The sequence below is a fragment of the Bubalus kerabau genome, chromosome 2, assembly GCF_029407905.1.
Source record: "Bubalus kerabau isolate K-KA32 ecotype Philippines breed swamp buffalo chromosome 2, PCC_UOA_SB_1v2, whole genome shotgun sequence".
NCBI classification, from domain to species: Eukaryota; Metazoa; Chordata; class Mammalia; order Artiodactyla; family Bovidae; genus Bubalus; species Bubalus kerabau.
In genome coordinates this window covers 129,910,913-129,929,353 of record NC_073625.1, presented here as the reverse complement: position 1 = coordinate 129,929,353, position 18,441 = coordinate 129,910,913, and the positions used below count along the sequence as shown (strand labels likewise).

General features: G+C 34.4%; 1 protein-coding gene across 5 annotated transcripts in view; it reads left to right on the top strand.

The window, feature by feature from the left end:
* The window catches only part of KLHL24 (kelch like family member 24), a 37,640-nt gene extending 19,524 nt beyond the window's left edge, over positions 1 to 18,116 (top strand). For all 5 annotated transcript variants that reach the window (XM_055568937.1, XM_055568935.1, XM_055568936.1 and 2 more), the window contains 5 exons: positions 1,265 to 1,449; positions 2,621 to 2,739; positions 6,300 to 6,488; positions 7,416 to 7,604; positions 13,095 to 18,116. In XM_055568937.1, coding sequence (XP_055424912.1) covers positions 1,265 to 1,449; positions 2,621 to 2,739; positions 6,300 to 6,488; positions 7,416 to 7,604; positions 13,095 to 13,295 — 883 coding nt within the window. In that variant the 3' untranslated portion in view covers positions 13,296 to 18,116. The remainder of the gene's footprint in view (positions 1 to 1,264; positions 1,450 to 2,620; positions 2,740 to 6,299; positions 6,489 to 7,415; positions 7,605 to 13,094) is intronic.
* The last annotated feature ends 325 nt before the right edge of the window (positions 18,117 to 18,441 follow it).

Sequence of the window (18,441 nt, the reverse complement as noted above, 5' to 3'; positions counted from 1 at the left end):
TGAAATAACTGCAAGTAAGTATAGCTAGAATATAGCAGCTCTATCAAAGGGATGTACCAATGCTGCTTAATTCTGTTTTTTCCTAGTGAAATTGTAAAACATCACACTGACTAAAACTACAAATAAGTGTTTTAACCTGATCTTTTTTCCTTCATTTAAGAGAAGAGGGATTGTTAAAATTTTTGTTTGTGAGATTTAACATTGCAGCAGCCATAAAATGTAATTACAAGACTTTTTTATTTCCATGAGCCTTATGAACAAAAAGAAAAATCTTGGCTAAGCTTTTAGTTTTTCCTGACTCTATCGTAAGTTTAAACTACAAAGTAAAAGAAGCCTGTAATTAACGTAAACCTCAGGATTCCCTTAGGGCACTTAAAAGTTATCTTTTCCACTCTAAAAGTAGCCCATGCTCATTACTGTTTTGAAAATTTGTGTTGATATAAAGGAGGAAGCCACACAATCAGGAGAAAACCATCATTAGCACTTTGCTGTGATCTCTCCAGACACATTAATTACATAGTATTGATCAGACTTTCTGTACAATTTTTCATCTTGCCTTTTTCCTGTAGCATTCTTTACTATAAGCTCTGTTAACATCTTTGGAGACCACCTAGCCTTTTCAGTTGGATTAAGTTTACTTTACTTAAGTTTAAAAAAAATGTATTTAGGGAAATCCTTGGCAGTCCAGTGGTTAGGACTCTGCACTTTGACTGCGGAGGGCGTGGATTCTATCCCTGGTCAGGGAACTAAGATTCTGAAAGCCATGTAGTGCGGTTAAAAAAAATTTATTTTTCAAAATGATATCTGAACAAATACATGTATTCCTCTAAAGGATACTTAAATTGTACTGTGAATTTGTCTTTTTAGAACTAACAATCTGATGAAAAAGCACCATTTTCCTACACTTAAAAAGTGCATTGTCTTATCTTGTGTGATTATGCTTATCTGAATTGCTGTTAAGATTCCATTTGAAAGTCATCCTTAATATTACCAGGGTTCCAGTTCCATTAGGTATTATCTTTGGACTGCTACTCATAGAAAAAGTACCCATAGAAGTTTCCTGTGAAAAGATTATGTTATTAAACTCCTTATAAATGTTCTCAAAGTAAATAACTGATAGCCTCTATTGGTTGGCACATACTCAGAAAATAAATTTAACTTTATAATAATGTTCCACTTTTTTTTATGACAATGGCATGCTTTTAGGAATTTAAATAATCGAGTGTGTGTTATTATTTATGCATTCTTATAATAATTATTTTAGGTCAACTGGCTATTCTGAGGTGATAGTTGTCGTTGGAGGCTGTGAACGAGTTGGAGGATTTAATCTTCCATACACTGAGTGTTACGACCCTGTAACAGGAGAGTGGAAGTCTTTGGCTAAACTTCCCGAATTTACCAAATCAGAGTATGCAGTCTGTGCTCTAAGGAATGACATTCTTGTTTCAGGTAATAAAGAATTATTATGTAGCTACTTTTAATTTAATCACAGCTTGGCCATTTGAAACCATTACAGTGTCTCAAAAGAAAAGAGTGAAAGTAGAGATGCCCTCTTTAATCAGATCATGTTATACAAATAAAACTAAAACTGACTTATTGTTCTTAAAAACAGGTACAAGATAATTTAGAATTATTTAAAAAAGATTCACCAGAAAATGTCTTTAACCATATCATATTTTTAAAATTTATGTTACTGATTTCTTGTTATTTCTACTGAACAACAAAGTGATTCAGTTATACATATATATTATTTTTCATATTCTTTTCCATTATAATGTATCCTAGGCTATTGACTGTAATGCCCTGCACTGTACAGTAGGCCATATTATGTTTTAAATGCTCGCGAACACATATAGAATATGTACAATTTTTAAAACTTGTTTACTCTAAGGAGCACAGTGAAGTATATAAAGTGAAGAGTGCTCAGAGTTAAGCATCTCTCATCCACCCATGTTTTCTGGAATTCTCCCCAAAGTTTATGAAATAAGATTTTTCTTAAAATTCTTAACTTGAACTTCCATTATAATACGTGATATGTTACCTCTAAAGTCAGACAATAAAGTGACAGATTTATGCAAAGTGTAACTACAGTGTCTCTAATTTTAAATTTGTTAATTAAACAATTTTACCAGTTTTGCAGGTTACTCTGTTATTACACATTGAATAATATAACAACACATTATTTTGTGTAGTGGTATACTTTTTTAAAAAATGGCTGATTTTTTAAAATCTTTCTAGAATAATTCTTTTGTCCAGGTGCTTCTGTTCTCTGACTCTTAATTGAACAGTCTTATACATTTGACCATAGAATAAAATGTAGAATAGTAAAATTGTAAAATTCTACTATTCTACGTTAAAATTAGAATAGTAAGTTTCATATTCTACATTTTATTATTTGGGGCATGTAATGATTATTTCTCAAAATAACAATGGACAAGGTTAAATCTGCTCTGTGATCTATTTCCATTTGAAGTTTTAAGGGTCTTTGTTTTATTTATTGAACTGAATCCTTAAATTCTTGGACTGGGTGAATATTTCAGTGTTTTCATTATTTATGCCTTGGGCATAGATCCCTTGGTGATATACTTGTTAGTGTGTGTGCAATGTTTTGCATTTATAGGTGGAAGAATCAATGGACGTGATGTCTGGATTTATAACTCACAGTTAAATATTTGGATCAGAGTTGCTTCTCTAAATAAAGGCAGATGGCGTCACAAAATGGCTGTTCTCCTTGGTAAAGTAAGAGAAACCACTTTTTGTTATTATTGCTGGTACCTTTCCAGAATAAATACCACAGATGAATCCTTCATTTTACTCACCCTCTGGGTATTTTGGACTCAGCTTGTATTTCCTTTCATTTCTAACCTCAGTACATAAACTGAAGATATAAACAATTTGACACTGTACTTTTGAATGGATATTTTGTTCTCCCAACTTGGAATTCGTAGCAGTGCAGCACATTTCTTTTCTCATGTACCATTGGCTTCTAAATGCCTGAGAAGCACTCGAAAATAAAGGAGTACATCAAGTACAAAAACAGGCCAGTGTCTAATCCAAGCAGTCTTTTTCCTTTTACTGACTTCGGCAATCAGGCCAAGATATATTTATCTAGAGTCATATTATTTTATCTTTATTATTTATACAAGTAGGGACAAAGCAAATAAGTGTTAAGATAAACTCACCAGCTTATTTTAAAGCAAACTTACTACTGGCTGCAGCTAATAAATATAAAAAACATATAATCTGATTCTGGACCATTCGCTGTCCTTAGGAACTTTGAGAATCACTGGTAGACTAGTGGCAACTACAACCAGTTTTTTTGAGTTAAATTAATATAAGAAGCTGTTACACAAGCAGATAAAAATACAGCTGTGTAACAAGGGCTCACTTGGATTCTTTTCCTGCCTCCGTCTCTATCAGCTCCTCCAAAGCCACTTCAGATTGCTGAGCAGTCTAAGTATAAGCAACATACTTGGCTTGCGCATTTTTTTTGAAGTGTGGTTGATTTACAGTATTGTGTTAATTTCAAGTATATAGCACAGTGATTTGTGGTTTAGGGGTTTTATTTGTTTGCTGATTATATTCCATTATAGGTTATCACAAGAAACTGAATATATCACACATAATGTTTTTTATTCGTCCCCTGTTACCCTCTACTAAAATGATTGCTACCTCTTAAGCCCTCTTGTGGAGGCATTTTAGAGCCACCAATGAGAAAGCAGAACTGCTCTAGTTGGAACAGAGATGATGCCAGGAACCCTTCCCACTCAGTCACCTATCAGTTCTCATTCCTTCCCTCTTATCTCCCCACAAAAGTGCCTTAAAAACTCTGTACTGTAGAGCTTCTCAAAGTGCAGTTTGAAAGCTACTGTTAATTCCTAAGGGTACTGATCTAGTGTGCTGCTGCCACTGACAAAACTAGTGAAATAATGAGGACCTTAAGGTAGATGTAATGAAAATAAAATACTAACAGTATTTTCTAAAACCACTGGTTTGTTAATAGAGTTTTGGTAGCTATACATCAAGAATGACAACATAAAAGGGGCAGGTAAAATAATTAAGGGGTTGAAAGAGATGAGGTCAGACTAAAAACATTATAATTCTTTATTCTGAACAGAGAAGAGCATATGAAAATGATTGATGTTCCAAACATCATTTATGGATTGATGAACACAAATTTACTTGATAAATATTAGTATACTTGACTTGAAGTTACCCAAAACTTGGAAGCACTAATTCAAAAAAATAAAAGGATTCCTTTTGTCCTTCCACAGCAAGTACTCAATTCATGGAAAACAGTTATCCCCAAAATTACATTCAAGGCTGAATTCAAACCTATAAAGTTATTTAAAGCATAAATGTTTTCTGTTAAGGAAACCTAGGATGGTTTGGAATATAGTATCTTAGAGCAAGAAGCAATCTTAGAAAATATTTAATGTAACTTTTTCAATTTATGAAGAAACTGAATCCAGAGAGATGGAGTCATTTGCTCAGGGTTGCACAGAAAGTGATAAAGCAGGGGCAAAAGCTCAGATTTTCTCAATCTAGGAGCCTTTTATCTTGAGGCTCATAGCATATATTTTTAGTTTATGCATGTAGTGTAGTATTAAAGTTTAACCCTCAAAATTATGTGATAGGTACTATTATTTTATACATTTTTAGATTGAGGAAATTAAGACAGAGTTTGAGAGAGTATAGGTAAACTGCCCAAGCAAGGTCTTATGTGCAGTGGCAGAGCCAATGTGGACTCTACCTCTCCTGACTTCAAAGTTGTGCCTTTAAGTACTATATTATACCTCAGTTTCTGTACCCCTTCCATAGCTGCATGACCTTGAATAGGTTACCTAAGCTCTCTGGGTTATATGGTGTTGGGAGAACAGACCCACCAACAGATCATTTTAAATGTGAGAAATGCAAAATTGAAGTAACATTGGCTGCTAAGGAAATTTGCAAGAGTACAGAAAGATAGATTGTGGACATACTTGAATGACAATGTGTAAATATAAAGTTTGGCCTTGACCGTTTGGCATTCATTGTTAGACTAGTAAAAGGAGTTGATGAGGTATTTTAGGAAGATTAATACAAGAGCGGAGACCAGGAGGAGATTGAGAGGTATGAAATGATACGGACCCTGAGGAAGGATAGTGGCAGCGGGAAACAAAAGGAAGGGACAGATGCGAGAGATGCTGTGAAAGAAGGCTCAGTAGAACTTAATAGTTAGATATAGATGAGAGAAAAGTTGATGCTGCTGCTGCTGCTAAGTCGCTTCAGTCGTGTCCAACTCTGTGCGACCCCATAGATGGCAGCCCACCAGGCTCCCCCCGTCCCTGGGATTCTCCAGGCAAGAACACTGGAGTGGGTTGCCATTTCCTTCTCCAGTGCATGAAAGTGAAAAGTGAAAGTGAAGTTGCTCAGTCGTGTCCAACTCAGCGACCCCATGGACTGCAGCCCACCAGGGTCCTCCGTCCATGGGATTTTCCAGGCAAGAGCACCGGAGTGGGGTGCCATTGCCCTCTCTGAAGTTGATGATGATTGTTCTTTAAAAGAATTGTAGATGTTAAACTGGAGAGCTTCTATAGGTTAAAGATTTCTTGTATATCTCATGATGCTTAATGGATTATTCTGCATATAGCTGGTTTAATAAATGGCCTGTTGATCACTTGTCCTACTTCCTCATATTTGTGAAAAGAAAATGTATATGAAAGCTCTTTGAAATATACAGTCTAGAGTTCATTATGTGCCAGGTACTTTTCTAGGCTTTATGGGAACTAAATTAAAGAACAAAATAGGCCCTGCCTTCAAAGATTCTCACAGTCTAGTAATCCTTACCTAGTATTTTAGTTTCTAGCTTTATTCTATTTTAGAGCTTTAGTCTAGCTTTATAATATTCAATTATTTTCACCAAACGTGAATATGAGCACTTATGCTAAATCCTGTAATTCTCAATGCAAGTAGTATTGCTGCTAATGGGATAAAGATTGCTTCTTACTTCAAGCTATACATGTCCTTTTGTGCATAAAGCAGAGATATACATATAGTACATAAACACATATACAATATATCTATGGTATTAAAATTTTCATTGAATGGGGCTATTATGAAAAGAAATGTCTAAAATATCTCCTTGGTGGTAGTGAGAGGATGATAATTTTTTAAAAGGTCCAGAAACGGAGCTAAATATATTGCAGTTACAGTTACCAGGAACTTTTAAAGGGAAGAGATCCCTTAATTCTTTAGCCAACTAGTTAAAAATTCAAACTTTTGATAATTAAGATTTTTTCCATGTATTTTACATGTAGGTATATGTTGTTGGAGGCTATGATGGGCAAAACAGACTTAGCAGCGTAGAATGTTATGATTCCTTTTCAAATCGATGGACTGAAGTTGCTCCCCTTAAGGAAGCAGTAAGTTCTCCTGCCGTGACCAGCTGTGTAGGCAAATTGTTTGTGATTGGTGGAGGACCTGATGATAATACTTGTTCTGATAAGGTAAGCCATGTTTTCTTGCAGAAATAACCACTGATATACACAAGAAGAGAAATACAAATGGCCTAAGAAGTAGGTAGTTTGGTCCTCTAGTGTGAAAGGCCTTTTAAAAATTGTCTGGTACTTTATACTTTGGGAGGAAAACATTGAGTTTCAGGTTACTAAAGTGAAATGGTTTACAGAATCAAAAAATTATTTGTTCAGAATACAGTTAGTAAGTGAACTAGCAAAGGGTGAGACAGTAACCAGTTATACTGCTTTCAAATGGGTCGTTTTCTGTGTACTTTGAAAATATTGTTTAGAACAAAGATAAGGGAAGAAAACCTCTCTAATGTAAACATAGGATGGCTCAAAGCTGCTGCAGTTCATTAAATTCCTGGGACAATGAGCGTGTGCCATACTGGCAGCTCTGAAAATACCCTGTTTATTCTGGATACAAGTATCTAATGCCTGATTCATTTAACAATAGTTTGCTAAATTTTGTCAATAAATTTTTTCTCAAATTTTAATGTAATGTCAAATGTTACACATTTAGAATTCATTAATTCAGAACTTGTGATAAGTTAAAATATAGTAAATTGAGGTTCGCTTGTATTCTTTTGAAGAAAAGACTCCCTAAATATGTAAAGAAATTGTATTCAAATTGAGGCATACTTATCTTATGAAACAGAATTTTTTAAAATCCAGACATTGATTTTAATGGGAACAAAGCAAACCTGGTAGCCATTCATCCTAGAAACAATCTGTGCTTGTCTGTCACTCTGTTCTGCTTGATAATTCAGATATTTCATTCTCAAGCCAGCCTCCCTTAATTCTAGGAATTAATGGAATTTTATTTTAATCATGTTTTTGTATATTGGCAAACTTTTTATTAAGTAAATTTGCATTCTTGTTGAGAAATTTTAATTAAATATTTCTATATATTACTAGGTTCAATCCTATGATCCAGAAACCAATTCTTGGCTACTTCGTGCAGCTATTCCTATTGCCAAGAGGTGTATAACAGCCGTATCCTTAAACAACCTGATATATGTTGCTGGTGGACTGACCAAGGCAATATACTGTTACGATCCAGTTGAAGATTACTGGATGCATGTACAGAATACATTCAGCCGACAGGTAATAGCATAAAACAGATCAAAAGAAAAATCAGTGTAGGAGAGACCAAGTATAGTACCAATATGAATATACAGTACTGGACACTATTTCATGTACACTTGGATTATTTCACAGTTCTTTCAAAGTTCCACATACAGCATATGGTGTACTTGTTTTGAACTTCTTCCAAGGAATGGATTATTGAAATAACTTTTTAGTGTCCCGTGGTAAAGTAGGTATTGTACTTGGTCTGTTGGGTTTTTTTCCCCCTTGACCTTTTTCAGACTCCTGTTCCAGTTCTTATCCCTCTCTCTTGTACATTTCAAAAGAGAAGAAATGCTCCCAAACTGGTTTCTTTGCTTCTGCAGTAAGAAATTAGGTAACATGTTGTTTTGTTATAAAGAAAATGGCTGCACTTGGTTCTCTTTCATTCACACTGCATTTGTACTCTTTACTCTGCTTCTACCCCACCCCAAAAAGGCATTCTCTTGGCCTTTTAATTCATAATTCTACCCTCCTTCCTTCCACCATCAAAATGTTTGATGGCCCTGATGCTGGAAATCTGGCTCGACCCATACCACTTTTGAGGTGTTGTACCCACAAAGGTCATTACTAATAATTTTCTGAGTCTTATTCATGTTCTCTTGGTTTTTTTCTACCCCACCCTTAAATATGGGTATTGCCTGAGCCTCTTTTCCCTGCCCTTTTCCCAGTTTATACTCTATTCCTGCTCAGTACTGATGACTTCAAATCTTATTCTCCATTAAAACCTCTCTCCTCTGCTCCAGACTCAAATTTCCAACTACCTATTTAATATGTTCTAAGGCTTCAAACTTAAAACAGAATTCACCTTCTTCCCTAAGCTTACTTTTTCTGTTCCCAAACAACCTAGTAGGTAGAAAAACTCTGTTTCTTCCTTACTTACAACACTTCTGACACCAGATATGTGAATTTATTCCCGTACCAGTCAACTCTCCATCTCCAACTGGTGTCTTACAGTTCAATTCAGATCTGACACAACCTGAAGTTAGCTTCAGATTTTAAGGACTCAATCCCACAAGACTGCCACTGCTTCAGATGCCAGTCACAAGTCTCAGGTTGTCACCAGTACTTCTGAGCAATCAACTATAAATCAAGGTTTTCATAGTCCCCCCAATGAATTCAGTAATTTTCTTAGGAAAAACACTTATTTATGTTTACAGGTTATTACAAAGGACAGAGATGGGCAGCCAGATAGAGAGGTACCCACAGTCAGGTCTGAAAGGATCCCAAGCACAGAACTTTCTGTCCTCATGGATTTGTGGTGCTCCATCCTCCTAGCACATGGATGTGTTTACCAACCTAGAAGCTCTCCACGTCCTATTTTTTGGGATTTTTATGGAGGCTTTATCATGTATACATGATCAATTATAAATCAATTTCTAGCCCTTCTCCCCGCTCCAGAGAAGGGAAAGTAGGGGAGAAACCCTTTTCAAGCTTCTAGTGTCTTACTTTTCTAACCCATTTTACCACTAGTATCTGTTGCTTGCATTTGCTATCCAGATGGTATGTGTTCTTGCCTTTGTTCATTCTATCCACTTAGCCTTTAATGCCTTTTCTACCTTATCTACTTGTCTTTCAAGGACCACTGCATAGTTATAACAATCTGAGATTGCCCTGTTCCGAAATAATGCCTTTTCTTTCTGATCTGTCACTACACTTAACCTCTATTAGTAAATATTTATTGAGTAAGTAAACAAATAGAGAATGAAGTAACAGAGGGTCCTAATGTTAAGACAATTTTATATAAAATATAAGAAATATAGACTGTAAGGATAATGACTAGGGTTTGGGTATAACACTATTTTTCTGAAGCTGTTGACATTGAAGTATAGTCTCCAATTAGTAATGTATTCAGAGTAACATTGCCTCAGTTGATGAAAGGGACATAATAGGATCTTCAGTTTCATGGTACAAAGGGAACATAGTCTTCTGTCCTTCTTATATCCCATTTAAATAAAATGAACTGCAATTCTCTAGTTCATTGTCCTCCTACAAGAGACAGGTGAGAATGTGCCCTGCCACAGAAGAACCCTTGTTATGGTCACGTCCAGCTGTATGACAAGTGTTTACACTTACTTCTAAATTTTTTAACCAAAGTTTTTTTTAATTGGTTTATTGCAGTGAATATTTTTAAATATAGTGTGTTTTCACTAAGAGCTACTATTCACTGAGAAGTTGACTGTACTATACAAAACAATAGCAGAGCTTAGGAAGATAATTGCTAGCATCTAACATAACACAAAAAACATGTTTTGTTTTTTAATTGGAAGCTAATTACTTTACAATATTGTGGTGGTTTTTGCCATACATTCACATGAATCAGCCATGGGTGTACATGTGTTCCCCATCCTGAACCTCCCTCCCACCTCCCTCCCCATCCCATCCCTCAGGGTCATCCCAGTGCACCAGCCCTGAGCACCCTGTCTCATGCATCGAACCTGGACTGGCAATCTATTTCACATATGATAATATACTAAAGAATATATCTTTAACTAAATGATTGAGATAAAATTAAGGAAAAACAAGAGGACATATATGGCACATTTTCCTTAATTAGACAGTGCCTGATAGTGACTTCAGAAATTTCAAGGAACATTTAAATCAGAAGTATATTAAATCTATATGAAGTCTTAAGACTAGTATGTCAAATCTCTTGAAACAAAAAATACTGAAATTTCTGGGATTATCTTTTCTCCCCTGGGCCATTCTTAAAATCAGTACCTCTAAATGTATCTATGTATGTATGTATTATTGATAGGCAAGTTTTGAACCATCTGTGAGTCTTTGCCTACCCTTTTAATACTAATCAAATGAAAAATGATGAATCAACTATTTCATGAAATCTACCAATTTCATGGTAGAAAGCTATTTGAACAGTTTTAAAGTGCTTAGAATATCGAATGACCAAAAAAGAGCTGAAAAAATGAGCTCTTTTTGTGCGGTCATAATGGACCCAGCATTTTTCCCTGCTGTACCTTGATATTTTCATGCCTTTTGACATTGCATAATTCCTAAAAGCCACAACTTGATATTATAAACATATTTCACTTTTTAATTTTTATCAGGAACATATTTTTTTAATTGTGAAATTTTTTTACTGATGAAGTATTTTTTTAGCCTTCTTCAGTGGACTAGGTATTTAAAATGTCATTAAAGTTTAGAATAATAAATGAAATCTGGTTCTTTTTCTTTATTTTTGGCATTTTAATGATTCAGCATTATTTAAAAATAAAAATTAAGGAAAGAGGTATGTTTTACAATATTAAAATTGTGTTTCATTTAAGTCATGAAAAATAACATTTAAAACTTAATGTGTTATTAAGTTATTTTTATTAGTAGCTGCCATTACTCTTGAGACTAACATAGAGCAAAATAAACTACTATGCAAGTCATTTCCTGATACGAGTGAATACCAGTTTTGAAGATTGCTTGTTTCAATTAATTCTGAGCACTATTTAAGAAATGATGTTAATAACAATATCCTATAATTATATAGCTTAAGAATCATCCAAATGACTATAAAGTTCAATAGTATAAGCCAGCTTGTACTTGAAAACTAAGGATATTGTTTTTTGTGGTATTTAAAACTTCCAGAATTTCTAGAAAGAGCTCATTGTGCTTTAGATGAAAAGTGTTATAGTTTGGCACATAATTGATACAATTCATAGGTGGTATTCTACATGAAAGTTTTGTCATTCACTAGTGATAATGGGCCAAGTCATTTTGGGTGTATATAAACTCTAATGTAGGCATTTTTAAGTTCTCACTTATTCTTCTAGACCCAAAAATACTATCCTCTATTATATAAATCCACCAAGGTTTAATTTTTTCTACAAGAGTGAAATTTATATATAGCAAATCTGATCAAGTAAAAATGTTTGTTGTATTCACTGGTAGAATCTATCCATTGCTGGTTATGTGGAAGCAGGATAATAATATACAATAACTGTCTGAATTAATGTGAAATTTAAATAGAAGAATAATTGACCTGCAGCATAAACAGATTTATGCAATAGACAGTTTTAGTGTAATTTCTTTCTTTAAAGAAACACTTATCCTTGCAAAATATATATTATTGACAGATAAGAGTAAATTTAGCTAAGAATACCATTGTGTAGAAAGTTAACTATATTTGGGGAGTTTCTATACCCCAACCAAGGCACCCTAGTAACAGTGCTTTCTTAATCTGGTTATAACTCTCTCATTCATTCAACTTGAGGGTAATCCCATATAGCTAATAATGTTCCTATCCCTTGATCATGTAATAGACACTTTTTATAGTAAAGGACTGTCCTATAATATTATGATGTTTGTATCATTATAAAATTATGAGGTCCTGTAACAGGAGAAGCAACTCTTCAAGGATATTTTTGTTCAACCACCATTAAGTTAACTAAAACCCTTTTCTCAGCCACAACCCCCAGTTTACTGCCCATATCTTGACCCCAATTACTGACATTTATTCTGTTTTAACACTCCCTTCACCCATGCAAATTTATCTAGTATTCACACATAGAGCAGGAGTTGGGCAAAAGGGAACTTATTTCTTTTCTCCCTTTTGACTGTGTTCAGTTCAGTGGCTCAGTAGTGTCCAACTCTTTGAGACCCCATAAATCACAGCACACCAGGCCTCCCTGTGCATCACCAACTCTCGGAGTTCACCCAAACTCATGTCCATCGAGTCGGTGATGCCATCCAGCCATCTCATCCTCTGTCGTCCCCTTCTCCTCCTGCCCCCAATCCCTCCCAGCATCAGAGTCTTTTCCAATGAGTCAGCTCTTCGCATGAGGTGGCCAGAGTATTGGAGTTTCAGCTTTAGCATCAGTCCTTCCAAGGAATACCCAGGACTGATCTCCTTTAGAATGGACTGGTTGGATCTCCTTGCAGTCCAAGGGACTCTCAAGAGTCTTCTCCAACACCACAGTTCAAAAGCATCAATTCTTCAACGCTCAGCTTTCTTCACAGTCCAACTCTCACATCCATACATGACCACTGGAAAAACTATAGCCTTAACTAGACGGACCTTTGTTGGCAAAGTAATGTCTCTGCTTTTGAATATGCTGTCTAGGTTGGTCATAACTTTCTTTCCAAGGAGTAAGCGTCTTTTAATCTCATGGCTGCAGTCACCATCTGCAGTAATTTTGGAGCCAAAAAAAAAAAATAAAGTCTGACACTGTTTCTACTGTTTCCCCATCTATGTGGTGATGATGAAGCCATGAAGTGATGGGACCAGATGCCATGATCTTCGTTTTCTGAATGTTGAGCTTTAAGCCAACTTTCTCACTCTCCTCTTTCACTTTCATCAAGAGGCTTTTTAGTTCCTCTTCACTTTCTGCCATAAGGGTGGTGTCATCTGCATATCTGAGGTTATTGATATTTCTCCAGCATGTCTAATTTTACTTTTCCGTTTGCTGCCAAATTCCTTAAGGTCAACAGTTAATTTTTTTTTGTTTTAATTTGGTTCAACAGGAAAACTGTGGTATGTCTGTATGTAATGGTAAAATATATATCCTGGGTGGAAGACGGGAAAATGGAGAAGCTACAGACACTATTCTCTGTTACGATCCTGCCACAAGTATCATCACAGGGGTAGCTGCAATGCCCAGGCCAGTGTCCTATCACGGATGTGTGACTATTCACAGATACAATGAGAAGTGCTTCAAGCTCTGACGCCAGCGTACCTCACCCAGGAAGCCACAGCAATCCAAGATGAGAGGTTTTAAAAACTCCAGAGTGGGAACTTGGTTTATCTCCTTTATGCCATATGCACAAAAAAACAAAAAGAATAATTGTCGTGCCTTTCTCCCCCAAATACCAATCTTTTAAACTGTAATAAAGCCTTTTCTGTAATTGGGGAAAAAGTAATAGTTTTGAAGGTAATAGTGGTCTTTGCTTGGGCTGTGAGAGTGTACCTTTGTGAGTATTTGTAAAAAAAAAAAAAAAAAAAAAAAAAAGCCTATGTGGCATAGGAAATAATGTTTGCCTGCATACCATTTAGGAATTTGTGAATGGTCTCTTCATTTATGTATGTTTATCTGGAAGACTGTTGATTCCTTATTTTGTCACATAAGTGTGTATGTGTGTGTATATATATGTAGAAAATTGCATGACAAGTTTTCATTTAGGTCAAATCATGTAATGCTTAGAATGCTTAGAATCATTCTAAGGAGGGAAAGACAGTTTTAAAAATCTTTTTCACTAAAAAATACATCCAAATTGATTAACTTTATTATTTTTTTTTTCTGTAATTGATAAAACAGTAATGACAACAATCTGAGTATCATAAAATACTAAGTTATTGTGACTTCATTCTTAGAATTGCTTTCTTATATTAAAGATATTTTGGGGAGAAGATACAAAAGCAAGTCCCCTTAAAATGGGGGTTAAAATTAAAGATTAGTTCCTAAGAAAAAGTTATCTAAGACCCTTGAAGGAAAAATGACCCACTGTGGCTCTCAAAAGTATTTATGTATCATCTCTAAATCCTCTAAGGGAAGCGCCTTTTCTTAAACTTGGCAGAAGAGCTGAAATCCACTTTGCAATATTATCTTGTGAAAAACAGGGACAGATTTTCTCCCTAGCCCAGCAGGGTTTGACCTCATTGGAATGGTGCTTTGGGTGAGGACCTCTTCCTGGTTATCCTATTTTCTTGTGAACAGCTAAAAATCCTGGGAGTCTCTACTGTTAAGCTGCCCTTAAAGGATAAAGCAGGGACCACCTATCTCAGTGGGTCCACATTTCTTTTAAAGTTGATTATCTGAAGAAACCAACAGTAGTAGTAGCAGTTTTCTAAGATAAATCTTCATTTGGTACCCACTGTGTGAAATATCGATCAACATTCTCACACTTCTCTACATCAAATTGCCTTTGTCTAGACGTTTCAACTCCAGTTTATAAAGCTTGCTAGTTTTCAGAGAAGAGTGTGAAATTTTTTTTTCTAAGGCAAATGGGATGGCAGGAACTACAGCACAAGTGATTGTTGTTATTCCTGGGTAAACAGATACAATTTACAGTATTTTAGGGATGTTCCAGGTAGCCTGCTCTATTTCAGCTTCCCAGGCATTATTGTCATCTCACATCTTAATTATATATTCCTTGCCATAGGAGAAATGATGCAAATATGTAATTATAGTGTCACCAGGTTTTTGTTAAAACCAAAGTAGTAATCAAAAAACCTAACATTGATAAACTTACTCTTCTTTTCCCATTTTAGAAGATACAGAGATTTCAAATACACTATACAGTATCAACTTTAATGCCTAGCTGGATTGTGAATTCTGAGGAAAATTCTAAAAAACTTAACAAATTTTAGGGAATTTTTATTTTTCAAATCGTAATTTGAAATTACATGTACCTTTTTGTGATAATTGTCAAAGCAATTCATAAGCCAGTTTTCTACCATTTTAGTTGAAAGACAATAGTAGATACAATTGGGAAACCTGTTTTAATTTTAGAGTAAGCATCTACTTCTGCATCATACCCTTTGTAGGTTATGGAACCTATTTAGTTCAGAAATTCTTTGTGGTGTGTGAGATAATGTATGAGAAAAGTGTTGGTAAATGCTGAGTACTATACAAACGATACTTGTTATTTTCATGTGTATTTGTAAGGTCATGCCCATCCGTAAATATAGACACTTTCTTACAGAAAAGCCTTTCTCAGTGTAACCTGTATTTTAGTACTTGTGTAAGTATTAACTATTTACTTGTATTTTGTTATATGTTTATTTTTAATATTCATGTGTTTATTACAGTAAATTTGAAATGAAATCCTATAAACCAGAATTTGTTTAAACATGGACCTTATGCCAATATTTTTAAATTTTTTTCTCTACATAATTATAAACTACATAATTAGGTCACCAAGAACTTAGCTTGAATCCTATGAAATTAAAGTAACAATTTTTAAAGTTACCCAACTGATACTTTAATTTCCTTTCACGTCCTTTACTGATTTTTTATAATGAGGTTAGCATAGATAAAATAATAAAGAATTTTAGGGTATAATTAGTATATCAAAAGGGATTTATCAACAAAATTGGTGTCAGATTATATTCATACTGTCATCACATAGCTGACATTTTCTTTTGGTTTGTGATGCTCATATAAGCCTTTGGGTTAGGTTAGTATGTATATACATGTGTATATATGTAGATAGATAGTGTGCTCAATCTACACACGTATATACAAAAACCAAGAACTTCAGCAGTTTCTGGTTTCTGATCAGAGGAACATAAAGTAAAAATTAGTTGATCTTACTAAATTCAATTCCAAAAAAAGAAAAAAAAATGATAAATTCAATTCCAGACGTTCTGTTTTTTTTTTATTTTAATATTGGGCATCTCTAGCGTGCTCTTGTACATACGAAAATATATGATGAATATTATTATGATGACTCATACAGTCAGAATCTATATAACTCATACAATTTACAAGATCAGGAAATAAATCGGAGGGAGATACAAGTTTGGTAAACATAGCCATTGATACCTCAGTGGGAAAGGAATTCAAAACTAGGTTTTGTGGATCAAGAGAAATGTATTTTTTTTTTTTTCCATGAACTTTAATCATTTTTCATGTGGTTCCTATATGTGAGTGAGCTATAACGTGATCTAATTTTTACAACAAAAAGACCTTCCTCTTCTGCTCTAATCTTCCCACTGACTTTACTGCACAGGTATGAAATGGTAGCCTATTGGATCTTTAGTAACTTTTTTTTTCCCTAGATGACTGAAACATAGGTATTTACTCCATTTAAACCAGGTGTTTAAAAAAACGATGTAAATACTCAGGGTATTAACTTGTCATTTTTGCCTAATTGGAGTGTTTAAAGTGCCATATCTAAGCAACTTTCAGTTCATAATTCTAGAGTAAATTCAGTTTGGTAAAGGGGCTTCACACGTGGTGGTGGTTAAACATTCACTTTTTTATATTTAGATGAAAATGTTTGTGGACTGATACATTTTCTCTTAGTGAATATGAATTGTTTATGTATCTCTACTGTCATACCCTTTTTGAAACTCAGGAAAGACAAAGGTTCAATTCTACTACTTTTGTCAGTATACAAACCAGGTGTGTTATTTTTCCTGTTGTCTGGATATGGCAATAGATTTTTTAAAAAGAAAGGCTGTGAGAACCCATACGTGAAAAGAGAGAGTTGAATTGTTTGTGCCTTTTGTTTCTTGAGATTTATACGTGGAAAGGACATCATCTACTCCAGACTGTATTTTCAAAGAGAAGAAACTGCTATTTATGTGGTGCCAAGTGATAAAATAATGTCTCTTAAAGGCTTCCTGTGGACTGCCTTTATTTTCCTAAGCTCAAGACACCAGTTAACCTCAACATAATTTTGGCCTTTATTAGAATTTCTGTGCATTATATTGAAAGCTAGGTTTACATCACCTCACCCCATTATTCCTTTTAGTTACATAAATAAATTCACCATACCAAGAAACCAGAATGGGGCAATTTGGTTGGCCTTTAAGGCAACAGGTTTGACTAGCTAGCTATACTTATTGTCACATCTAATGCTAGGTATCAGAAACCACTTGAGCCGGAAGTGTGAACTGATAATTCCAGAGACATTGTCAACGTACTTCATACTTTTTTAAAAATGTTTTTTATGGATGTTTTACATTTGTGTGATTGCCTTAGATATTAAATTAGTGCTAAAGATCATCATTAAAAATGTTTTTAAATAGCAGTAGTTGTAACTTATTTTATATATTGTCCCAAAGAAAAGAATTTGTTTTAATGTTTTCAAAATAACTGCATCTGTATTTGTTTATGTGCCTTAAGTTCTCTAGTTCTGTTTCAACTTTTTTTTTAATCTAAAGTTTACCTTAGATAAGTTCCATACTTATTTCCTATAAATTGCTCTTAAAATGTTTAATGAGCATCAGCTATGTGGTTGCTTGGCAGGAAGGAAAATGTTAAGAAAGTGGTTCGGTGTTTGGAGTTTTACTATATTTGGGAAGGTTTTTTGTTTGATGCCAAGCTGCTTTTTAAGATTTTAAGAAAAAAATCCTTGTAAACATCATCAATATCTATATCCAGTGTCAAAAAAGTAAATCTACTTACTCTTGTTCCATTCTTAGGTACTGTTTTTTTGTTTTTTCCTCTACAGACTCTTTCATTTATCGTTTTTGAAAAAATTCTTAATCTTTCCTACCCCAACACCCACCCCATGGTTTCTTTATTTAAATCTTGTTGAAAGTCTCTGGAGCTAATCTAAGACAACACAATTATAGAGTTGAACAAAAGCATACTGTGCTTTATACAACTTGTACAGACCTGTGGCAGCCAGATGTCATTTGCTTTCAGATGCTCCAGTCTTCACAGTAAAAAAAAAAAAAAATGCTCCGTGTTTCTTTGTTTTCATCAGTTGCGGCACACTAATACTTTCATGTCTCGTCTAAAATATACTTTGTGCATAGTTTTTCTTTAATTTTTAAAAAGTTGTATCTAATAAAAATATGTCTTTTAACCATTATTACTTGACTACAGTTGTATTAAATTTTATTTACCAAAAACTAGTTGTTGTGTCTTAAATATATTCAAGTGGTTGTTTGAAAAAGGAATGGGGGGAAATTACAAGTTAACATATGTGTTTATTGGTAAGTCCACAAAGTAACTAGAAGGTCAAACAAAAAACTGAAAACATTGGTGTGTGTGAGGAAATGGTGGCTTTTTTAAATGATTTTGTAAACTTTTAATTATGAAAGTGATCCATCACATTTGCACTGTAGTATTCTTTTGATTTGGCTCTCAAAAATACCCCTATAGTAATATCAAGACTAAAGAACTTAAATTTTATT